Raw genomic sequence first — 12,369 nt, 5'->3', positions numbered from 1 at the left:
GGCGTCCATCTGGACCACACCATCTTGGCAAGTTTCTTTTCCACGTGAAGTATCCTATCTAGCTGTTACAATACTATAGCTCCCACAACATTGTCGTGTACTGTTTCCAGTAGCAAAGCTCTTCGTCTTATGCATAATGAATAGTCAAGTATGATGGTCTTATTATAAATGAGTTTTTGGATGGTGATTGGTAGGAACCAAGCGATATTTACTATTACTCGTTAACATAGGATAGTTGACCTTAGGATGAACTGGCATAGCATGCATATGTATCCCAAATCATGAACAGCTTCCAAGTATATTCAATGTACTGATATGGCTTATTATGTTGCTAGACCTTGATGATGAACGTCTGACTGTATCAACTTCGAGGAGCAGGCAGAACCAAACCGATCCTTTCTGGCCTTATGAGTTTGACATATCTAGGCTATATAATTTCAATATTTCCCCTGTAACTTTGAGACATTGTCGTGTTTCAGGCAATATTTGTAACAAAGGGCATCTTTATTGGACATTTGTATCCCACTTATGTCTTTGTGCACTGAATCGAAGCTTCTGTGCCCAGTGTGTACGCTATATTGTTGTCTCCATGTCGCTCACCTTCACGCTCCCGAGGTGCCGGTGGAGGTTCACTTGTGCAAGTCGGACCTTGTGGTAGCGGTCGAGCGATTCCTTCTCGACCTTGACCTCGGTGGAGACAAACTTGTTCTCGATCTCAACCTTGAAGCGGGCCGTGCCGGATTCCAGAGCACTGACACGGTCCACGATCAGGTGGACGAGTGGATCCGTCTCCTCGAGTCAGGCGATGTGCTCCTCGAGCTCCGCGAGACGCTGGTCGATGGCATGGGAGGCGCTGTTATGGTGGCGCCGGCGGAGGGACGAGCCGGTGAGAGGGGAGCGGGTAGCAGCGGCGAGGCGCATGATGGCGGATGCCATGGTGAAACAAACCCTAAGTCTAACCTAAATGATTTACCATAATCTGAGCGTAGGGGGATGGATCGAAATATATGTCTGGGTCTACCGGACCGACTGGGCCGTCCCAATCCTTGGGCCCTTTTCTTTCTTTCCTTTTTGCAAGCAACAACACACAGAATAAGGGAAAATCCTATATGACGCACATTGCGTCAAGTTGTCCAGCATTCGCACACAGGGTCACGAGCTAGTGTTGAAAATGGGCCAGCCCGCTCAGCGCTTCAGCGATCCCGGTTTTTTATTTCCAGTTTTGGGCACCTTCTGGAACTAAGTTTTTTTTGTTTCTATTTTTTGACCTGCTTTCTTTTTCCTTCTATCTATCTCCGTTTTAATGCTTCCTTTTATTTTTATTTTACTATTGGTTTTCATTTTTTTCACTTTTGGATTTTTTTTTAAGTTCATGTTTTTCAAAAATTGTTCACATATGTAAAAAAATGTTTGTGTTTCCAATTTTTTTTCACCTTTTCAATTATGGTCAGGAGTTTCAATAAATGTTCAGATTTTCAAAAAGTATTTGCATTTATAAAACGTTTTCCCATTTTCAGAATTATTTGCCAATTTCAAAAATGTTCTAAAAAATATTTCGATTATAAAAATTATTCATGTTTCAAGATTTTGTTAAGAGTTTAAAAAATGTATCCATTTTAAAATAATAGTCATATAGTATTCAGAGAAATGTTTGTATTTTTAGAAAATGTTTGAATTTTTCAAAGTTTGTTCGCAATTTTTGAAAAGTGTGTGTGATTAATAAAACATTCATTTTTTTAAAAAATATGGGTTTTTATAAACATGAGCAATTTTTTAAATCCGACACAGTTTTCCAGAAAAATGAAGAATTTATGAAGTTTTCTAACATTTTTTAAATATGAACAATTTCTGAAAACACGGTAATTTTTTGAAATTTGCGAACAATTTTTGTGAACACAAACATTTTATTGAATTTGTGTACAAATTTCAGGATCAGGAACATATGTTGGAATTCTGAACGAGATTCTCAAAAACATGAAAAGAAAAAAAGGAAAAAAAGAAAAAGAAAATGTTCGGATATGCGCTGTGTTTGGTTCTTACACTTGCGCACTGTGTAATCACTAGCGCTCGTTAACTATGCTAGCTAGCACGACAAGCTCCATTGATGTGGTCTGATGTTTGATTTTTTTTTTTGCAAATTTATATTCTCTATGGTGCTCGATGGGTCCTCCATACACATCTGCTCGCTTCGCTCGTGCACCAGTGGGCCGTCCCAGTCGAACTGCCTGTGCATTTGTCTGACAGCCTGCCACAATAAGCAAAAGAAGGGTCTATCTAAAAAAAGGGAACATGGATGGGCCAAGCCTTAGAATTTTGCCTTTTTCTTTTGTTCTGTGCATCTTCGAACATGAACAAAATGAGTCAAACGGTGATGCTCACAATCTAGCTACAACTGCCACATATCTTGACATTCACATGCATGTTTGGTTTGTTAACCCAGATAATCTATCTATCCCTTTATTAGTAAAACAATAAAGCTCGGCCATTGCGCTCAAAAAAGAAGAAGAGTCTATCAGGAAAAAAGACGAGAGGAAACATGTTCAGTAAGCTCCTGAGGTACCCCGAATCAACAACTTGACCCCTAAAAATAAACAAGCCACCCAAAAGAGTGACCCTGCAGGGCTGCAAAGAGCTCCTGCCCGAGCTTGCTTGTGAAGATCTCCTTGTCCCGGGCAGTAAAAACTCAATGGATTTGGGAGGCCTATTGCAATGTTACCACTCGGTCCGACACTTTCTTTGCCACTATAGCTGTAGTGTAGGATGCCTCAATGGAAGAAGAAAATGAGCATACTTCGTGTAGTATCAATCCACCACAACCTTGTAGTTGCAAGAGCCTGACGGTGGAATCCTCTCGACAATGTCCATGGCGATGCCCTGCTTGGACCAAGAGGAATAGGCGTCGGCCGGAACAGAGTGCTCATCGTGCTTAGCGCGCTGGCAGGTGTCACATTGGTAGAAAAAGTCCTCTACATCTTGTTTCAGTCCGGGCCACTCAAGGAGCACTTGATGCGCTAATCAGTGGCATGAATGCCCGAGTGGCCTCGCACAACGCTACTATGCAATCCTGTGGTCAATTTAGTGGGCAGGCCGGTGTTATATCCCACCCAAACTCGGCACAAGTACGCAACATATAGTACTACAAAGTATATAGTATAGGACATATCTAGCCAAGCAAACATTAGCAAGCTACAAAAGTGCATGCAAAGAGTTCATGGAGTACTACTCAGTAATCGCTTCAACTTATCTCCTGATATGCTTCCATCCTAGTTTTATATGCTTCATTACTTTTTCATAAACATACATGTACATTTTGCACACATGGTAGTAACTTTGCTTTCTTAGTGCAACGGAAATACAAGCTTCGAAGGTACTAGCTCTGTTTCTAAATATAAGACATTTTGGCAGCTTAAATTGAACTGCCTAAACGTCTTATATTTAGGAAGAGAAGGTGTATTTGTTATCTTTTGTTACTCCCAGGAGATGATTTACCACAACGTGTTAATTGCGCTACAAGCAGTACGTTGGTGCCGAGGTCATCAACAAGCCCACATGGTTCGTCGTCGACGCCATTGTTGTTGCTCGCAGCCATCCTCTAATCTACTAGATGTTCCTCCTTGGAAACATCCAACCACATGGCGGTTCCCCATGTTCAAGCTTGTAGCAATCCTAGCAAGCGTGCTTATATAGTCTCGCTGATGTGTCCCCCGTGCCCGCGCCACGCTATTGTGGTGGACCACAGTGGCGGTATCGGCACAACCTAACCATGTAACCTATTTGTGTTGTATATGGAACCAAACTCTGATCATCATTAGAAGCAAATACTATTTTCCTTTAGAAGCAATTCCATTCTCTGTTGGAAGCAATGTGATATATACAAATATTTGTTTCGTTGGAAGCTAACCCTATTATATTTTGGTAGGAATGTTGATAGAAATACATATATGTCACTTGGAAACAATAAAACGCTCCTACAAAACAATTCTTTGTTTGTTCGAAGCACATCTTTTCTAGTTTGGAAATGAAATACCAGATGGAAGCAGTGTTCGATCGTCTTTGAAGCAGTCTCCATCATCACAAGTGAAATGTTCATGTGGGAAGCAAAAAAAAAGTTGTACAGGATTAATGTACGCCACAATCAGTAACACAATTTTCTTCATATGGAAGCAACATTGTTAATTTTGGAGACAATTTTTTGCATAATATATGGAAATCATACAACATGGTGTGGAGTCTCATTTTCCTAGAGTTGTTATTAGGTTCCTTAAATCCAAAATTTACTTCCTAAAAAATTGGGACTGAACCAGGGAGCAATCAATAGCGTTTGTACAAGGAAGCACTCAAGTAACTAACGGAATAGCTGCACCAGATCGGACACCATCTTGCTTCTTATCCAACGGCGTAGGACTAGACTGATGGATGCATATTACCAGTAGTCTGATGGCTAGTGGATTCCGAAATATCTAGAGATCATGAGGCATGCCATCAACTAGAATGAGGATGTTGAGTTAATGCAACTGTTATAACTTAAGTCTAATAAGCGAGTTGACGACGTTGTGCACAAAGCTGTGTAGAGACCACAAGGGCAAGGACACAGTGTTGTCGCTATACGGTGGCGTTTATGATTGGTGTGCGATGGTATATTGTGACGTTTATGATTGGTGCGCGATGGTGTTTAACAATTATCGTGGGAAGTTAGGCACAAAAGCTAGGATCGAGAAGAAGCAAGTTATGTAGGAACATTAATTTTCAAGAAATAAAGGGATTGTTAAACTGGCATGTGGAGTTAATGGGCAACAATGGAAATCGTGATAAAATCTCAAGTTTAGGGTACATGGAGGAAACTGATATGTATTGCCCGTACAGACCTCTACAAGTGAATCCCTCACACGCACTTCAACACGGGCCAGCCTAGTAGCACTCGCTACAGACACTTTCCCTTAGCAGGTTTTATTGGGTATTGCTAGCGGTATTTCCTGGTTTTTTAAGGATGATGGTTTCACGAGGCTTCTGGAACCTTTCACACAGTTTGGAAAGATTCCAGAAGGCTTTTATTTTTTTATTCTATTTTCACTGTTTATGCAGATTATTTTTCTTTTCTTTTTCCATTTTCCTTTTTTTTTCATAATTTTCTAAAATTAATGTTTTTAAGTTTGCAAAAATTTGCACATATTTTTTCAATTCACAAATATTCATAATTCTCAAACATTTTCTATATTCATGACTATTTTAGAATTTGTAATGTTTTTCTCAAACTCACGAACATTTTTCCTAATCAGTTTTTTTTGGAAATTTATAATATTTTTTAAATCAGTAATGTTTTTTTTTCAAATCCACGATTCAAAATTGAAAAATGTATTAATCAGCATTTTAAAAAAATGCAAACATTTTTTATTTTTTAACCATTTTTTGGATTTACAAATGTGTTTCGAATTCCTAAACATTTTCTAAATTCATGAACATTTCTAAATTTTCCAATATATTTAAATTCATGTAGATTGTTTTCAAATTCATGAACGTTTTCTGAATTCACAAAAACTTTAAAGTCATAATAATTTCCAATTTTTGATGTTTTTACATTCCGTGAACATTTTTTAAATTCATAATGTTTATCTTATAATTCATGAAGATTTTTTGAATTGCGATGACATTTTATATTTGCGAACATTTTTCAAATTCATGAGAATTTTATAAAACTCACATTGTTTTGGGTTCACATTATTTTTATTATTCATATTTTTTAATTATTTTTGAAAATATTTAATTCAAATTAAACAGAATGCATAGAGAATTAAATAAATAATAACTAGACACAAATCATGAAAAAACTGGACAAAATCAACTCTAGACTGGTAGCGGAAGCACGTCTGAAAAATTGGGTGAAGAGCGGCGGTAGGCTACCGAGCTGGCCAACGGTCACGCTACAGGTGACTGCTCTGTACCTCTCCTATTGGGCGATACACTGGTTGGTGATGATACATTCGTCAAGCTGGAACTCATTTAAATGTGCAGTACTGAATACATGTGTACATGTTTTGTTTTGGTTGGATATTGAATGTTCATTTGTGTGGATAGGACATGAGTAGGGTTACTTGATAAGCAAAATAGTAGAATGTTCCTGAGCTCTGCTGTATCTACTTTCTAAAATGTTGAGAGAAACACGTTTGTAAGTTTTGAAAAAAATATGACAACATTGAGGCACATATGTGTTGGCTAGGAACTTAAGCATGTAAATGTTTGTAAAATAATATGACTATTTGCCCCTAGTTTTATATTACAAACAAATAAAATATATAGAAGAAAAACATGATAGCCAATTTTACATATTGTGATCGGAAATAGCTAATGGCTCTCGGGTTCCATTGCACCTGAGTTTGATTTTTTTTTTTAAATATATCGAAAAGAGTAAAACAAATCTGAAACTTTTTGTAGCAAACATGACTTAGTGGAATACTCACTTGAAATTTTTTGCGAAGGAGTGACTACCGTGGTATTCTAGACGAATAAAAAACAAATCAATACTATATAAAAGTTACTATTCACATTTTTGGACTTGCAATTTGTTTTTGTTTTTTTGTCGAGCATACCACAAGAGTCATTCCGATCTGCGAAACTTTTCTACTTTAGCTATATTTTTCAGTCAGCTGACTTTTGATTTTATGGTCAGTCGATTTTCTATTCGTTGGATGTGTTTTGAGATATGTGCTGTTTTTTTTTTCTGTTTAGTTCTGTTGTTGGGTTGGGTTGTGTGGATCCGATTGACCCCTATTTTGGGTCAGTCGAATTGCTTCTTGGGCTTGTTTTTGTTCTTCTGGGTCGTGTTTTTCTTTTTTCCTTTTCTTTATTGGTTATTTTTTCTTTTTGTGGGTTTTTGGCTGAGTCTAAGTATATACATACAATATAATATGTGCCAAAATTTCATGATTATATGATTATTTTTGTATATTAAGATAAAGTGCAAATTCGGTGCAAAGTTGTGCACATTTTCTTAGTTTTTCTCTTCTTAAAGGAAATACCAACGCCACTAATTCATTCCTTTTTAGAAAAAATCATTATTTTGATATTGTTTGTCTTTACTTCATTACTTTAAGGTTAATACCAATGCCACTATTCATTTGTTCTAGATTTTGTTTTTGCAAAAGTTCCACTTTTATATGCTTATTCTTGCATATTTTTAAACATCGCAATTTTTATGTATATTTCATGCAAATTTTGTCAGTGTTTGTTTTAGATTCTTTTTCCCATTTTCTTTGTTCTTAAATGGTAATACCAATGCCACCTATTCATTCTTTCTTTTGTGGGTATTTTGCTTTATTTTTTATTCTAAGTTTTTTGTTCCTATGTGTTTTTTCCTTTTCCTTTTTTCCTTTTATTGGTTATTTTTTTTTGTGGGTTTTAGCTTTTGTTTTTTGTTTTTTTGTTGAGTTTTCTTTTTTCTTTATGCGTATTTTTGGATGTTGAGTGTGATGCACACAAGTACTACATGTATACATTATATTAGAGTATGGAAATTTCACTACAATATGTTTCTTCGTACATATTATAAAAAGTGCAATTTTTGTACTAATCTTGACAAATTTTTAGTTTTAAGTTTTTATTTTACTTTGTCTCTTATTTAAGGGTAATACAATGACACTAATTCATTCCTTCTTTGAAACTTATTTTATATACCTCCAAATTTGTATTTGCTTTTTTTTGTTTACATACATACGTCGATGGGGAGTATATATATGGAGTTGTCTTCTGTCTATGCATGCATCTGTAAACCGCAATTAAGTTGCTTTGGCATTGACGCGACAACATGCAGGAGAATGGTCGTTGCATGAATCAGCTCTTACGGCTGCGGCGTTACTCATCCAATGGTTACCGCCCAAAGAATCATAAACATGCAAAAAGTGACTGACTCAAGTATTATGTTCAGTCGATTGATGTCCAGTCGCTCCCAAACTTTTCACCCGAGTATTCAGCTAGGCCATGTTTGAGCTTTTTTATTGTGATGCCCTAGAGAGAAAGTTCTACAATTTGAACGTTTGTAATTGAACTTGTTTATTTTAGTTGCAAATTATATATCACAGAAGTAGCTTATGAATCGGAGGATGGTCAATTTTTGCTGTGCAGGTTGCTGGCCACTGCATGCAGCACCATGGTCTCAACTGTAAACCCCGGTCCAAATCCCATCATCACACCCCACTCACCCCGCTCTCCGTCCTCCTCCATCCGCATCCGTTGCTCGTCGAGCACGAAGATCAACGTGGCACCAAGCATGTTCCCGTAGTCTCTCAGCACAGTCCGGCTCGCGGCCAGCTTCCCGGGATCCAGCCGGAGAGCCCCGTCGATGTGATCTATTATTCCACGGATGCCAGGGTGCACCACAAAGAACATATCGTTCCATTTGGTGCCATCGCTCATGATTCCAAACGGCTGGAAAGCATCCATGAGACACTGCTCGATGTGCTGTGCCGCTAGAGGAATGAGCTCCCTGGTGAAGATGTGGCCGTCGAGGCCGGCTTCGGTGAGCTGCATGTTGAGCACGCCGTCGGTTGCTGGTATCGTGGTCTGCGAGGCCGATACCATCTCGAAGAGCGTGTGCTCCACGGGGTGCACGGCGTCAGCGCCGACGATGACCGCGCCGGCGCCATCGCCGAAGGCTGCCTGGCTGATGAGCTTGTGTGGGTACGCCTCCTCGGGGCCGCGGAAGTTGATGACCGTGAGCTCGACGCAGGCCACAAGCACGCGCGCCCCGCGGTTATTCTCGGCCAGGTCCTTGGCGAGGCGCAGGGAGGCGGCACCGGTGGAACAACCGTTGAGGTTGAGCATCGTCCGGCATACGGACGCGCGGAGGCCGAGGAGAGAGGCCAGCCGGAGGTCGACGCCCGGGGCGTGCGCGCCGGAGTTGGTGCTGACGATGAGGTGGGTGATGTCGGTGGCTGGACGGCCCCACTCGGCTATGGCCTTGGCTGCAGCTGACGCCGCCAGCTCCGGTGCGGCAGCAGCGGCGATGGATAGCCGCGTGTCCAGGGACGGCTTGTCGTGGCAGAGGAATTCAGGGTGGGCGTCCAGCAGCTCCTCCGTGTGGTGGAAGTAGCGCTTCTCCGTTGATGTCATCTCGCCTATACAAAACAAGTTTGGACCCCATCATGGGTAGGTATGTAAATTATATGTACTACTCTCTACTCCTACTACTATATTTGCATGCTTTCTGCTTACAGAAGGTCTTGAGTTGTTTTTTGAGGTCAGTGAGGTGTTGGCTCTTGGTGACTCGGAAGTAGTAGTCCGGGTACTCCTCCTGGGACACGCAGTTGGCCGGGTTCGCCGTGCCGATGGCGAGAACGGCTGCAGGCCCATCCGCACGCTGTGAGCGCCGTATCTCGCGCACCGACGACAGGGTGTTGCTGCTGCCCATGGTCTCGGAGCCTAGAAACAGAATTGTTTGAGAGAGTATAGAGTATGTATGTCAGTATGAGCCTCACCGAGGGTGGAATATATAGGCTAAAAAAATCAGTTACTGTACAAGTTAACTAGGCTCATTTGAGAAAGAAAGTAGAAAGATGCAAAGCAACCGAGCAAGAACATACGCGGGAATACCTAATTAAGGAGAGAGCACTCAGTGAGACGATGGATGAGAGGGAGGAAACTGATTCGATCGAGGTTGTTTGTTCTAACCGATGAGAATGATTGAACAACAAGGTGGCATATATTTATAAGGACGGGAGCCGATCGAGCAGGACAGAGATGACTATAGATGGGAACAGACCGGAGAAGCCGAGATGCTATGGGAGTCACCTATAAAGAAAAACCATGGTCAAACATCTAGCCAAATAACACAACTGGATAGAACAAAATTAAATCATAACATTGTAACCGTTAAGAAATTAACACCATGTGAAGCATAATGTTCAACAACATACTAAATCACAATATTTTGGATATTAGCCAATAACTGTGAATTTAGCAAAGTAACAGAATTTACAGCGATGGCACATGTCACAAACTAAGACCTAACACAAAATGTAACAAGTAAAAATGAATGCATAACAAGGTATAGATATGCATATGACATGCACATATGGGCTAGGGCAATTACATGTATAGATCGGCTAGGACATACACACATAGATCTGCTAGACACGATAGTGGAAGATGGGCTAGACAAGCACATGAAGACGGGCTTGTTAAATCACACACAAATGGCATAAAAGGGAGGACCAATAATTCTCTCTCTCTCTCTCTCTCTCTCTCTCTCTCTCTCTCTCTCTCTCTCTCTCTCTCTCTCTCTCTCTCTCTCTCTCCTGTGCTGACCAATCCAATCGATAGAGAATATAATGAATTGAAATGTCATCTCTGATGTGGTCCTCCCATCAGACCGCCACATGTCAACGCAATAAACTAGTTGTTCAACATGGAAACTGATTGAGATATGACTTTATTTTTCTGGTGCCCCACATATACAAAGATTGTCTGAGATATCGATGTTGCACCTCAGGTAGTTCCAAAAAAAACATCGTGGTTCGAAATATGTTGCATCTCTAGCGGACAATTTAGAAGAACCGCCAGAAATGCTATCAAATCTACACATTGTTTCATTGAGGCCCACCTCTACTGGCTTTTCTTGCCACACCGATTGAGATAAGGGAATACTTAGATGGTACGTTCGATAGGCCAGAGATGTGCGGTAGTATATGCAATGTTCCACCCTAGTGTGTTTTCCTTGGTGAAACTTCTTATAAAAATGTGGTATTATCTGCTTACTTGTGTTAGAATCCTCATAAGTTTCATCCAATAGAACCTGCACTTTTTAGAAAAAAATCATTTAGCTCCTTTACGACTTGACCTTCTCAAAATTAAATAAGAAAATATCTGCGCTTCGTAGATAAAGAGTATACACCGATCGCAGTAAGCCATTGCCAGTTCGCTACTGACTCGGAGCTCAATAGCCATACAAACTAATATTATGATCTTTTTTCTTGAGAGATGTTACATGGAAGTGGTTATATTAGTTTGTTGTCGATTAGTGGATGAATTTTGTTTTGTTTGAGTTAACTATTTTGTTATTTTTTGCTCGAGAACTTTTAGGGTGGGAAGTAGATCTAAGCGTGTGCACGAACCATCACTGCCACCAACTCATGTTCAATAAATAGTAATGATAGTGCTGACACACAATTATTCTATGTCAAGCATACCACGAGGATATATCACAACTGGAATGCTGTTTATAGATCCATTTCATGCCTCTCGCTTTTTCAACAACATGAACAAAGATATGACATCATCCTAAACAACTAAAATTGAATTAATGCATACCAAACGGTTTCCTTGGTTTACCTATTTAGGATGTGCTCTATTGTAAATGGTCTGGGCAAACCCTTTGCGATAGAATGTTGTTTTTGAATTCCTCAACACTAGCGTTACAATCTCTATATTTGTTTCCAATGAAAGATGAGTGTTTTTTTAAGAGAAAAGACCTTTCGTCATTCTAAGAACGCGCTTGATAAGTTGACAGTCTCAACTGAACCATACGTCCACAATACACCCAATTGATAGTTTCCAATTTCTTTGTTAATATTATGAAGAATATACTATGCAGTTGAATATGCCCTTCAATATTAAGAAAGTTTTCTAATTTGGCAAGTACTACAGATTCATTGGCTGACAAAGTCTTTCTGGTATTCATGTAGAGACAAAAAGGATACAAAAGTCAGAAGCAAGAATCTTCACCAAGGTGAGGTACAACTACTTACTTAATTAGGACGACAACTTAGGTAGTCAGTCACATAGATGACCTTGCACACACTTGTATAGTAGTACAACACCACACCTATAACCTTCTAGCACATGCAAGCAATGACTTACCTAGTCAGGCACATATGTTGATTGTGTTGTTATTAAGTTTATTCACGCTAGTATTGTAGTACATCACCACAACTATAACCTTCTAGCAGATGCCTCCACATTCCATATCACCACATGGAAAGCCTCCACATCATCAAGAACATGCAAGCCTTCCACATCATCTGAAGCTAGAAGGCCACGAGCTACTACGATATGCAGGCACCCTCTATATATACAACGAGAATTTGGAGCTCATTTTTCTTATATATTTTAAATATCAGTTTTGTCAAATTTACACAGCCTCCACATCACTAAGTACATGTCAAATCCTCTACATTATAAATTTGAAGTTTTTATTTTTCGGCAATAAAAGATATCACCAATGCTAGAAGGTCACAAGACACTACAACGTGCAAGTCACCATATAACGCTAGTGTGTGTGTGTGTGTGTGTGTGTGTGTGTGTGTGTGTTGGGGGGGGGGGGAGTGGTAGGGAAGGTGGGGAAGGAGGGTATTATTTATTCTCATATATTCTAAGTTTATT

At 39.7% G+C, this 12,369-nt stretch overlaps 1 protein-coding gene across 1 annotated transcript; it reads right to left on the bottom strand.

The window, feature by feature from the left end:
• Nucleotides 1-5,814: 5,814 nt before the first annotated feature.
• On the bottom strand, nt 5,815-9,700 carry LOC109734340 (bisdemethoxycurcumin synthase-like). The gene is made up of 2 exons (XM_040385924.2): nt 9,205-9,700; nt 5,815-9,107 (listed from the first exon to the last, which is right to left on the bottom strand). The coding sequence occupies exons 1-2, from the start codon at nt 9,398-9,400 to the stop codon at nt 8,098-8,100; spliced, it is 1,206 nt and encodes a 401-aa protein (XP_040241858.1). The 5' UTR covers nt 9,401-9,700; the 3' UTR covers nt 5,815-8,097.
• Between the last annotated feature and the right edge of the window lie 2,669 nt (nt 9,701-12,369).

The sequence above is a fragment of the Aegilops tauschii genome, chromosome 3, assembly GCF_002575655.3.
Source record: "Aegilops tauschii subsp. strangulata cultivar AL8/78 chromosome 3, Aet v6.0, whole genome shotgun sequence".
Lineage (NCBI taxonomy): Eukaryota > Viridiplantae > Streptophyta > Magnoliopsida > Poales > Poaceae > Aegilops > Aegilops tauschii.
This window is presented reverse-complemented; position numbering and strand designations above follow the sequence as displayed.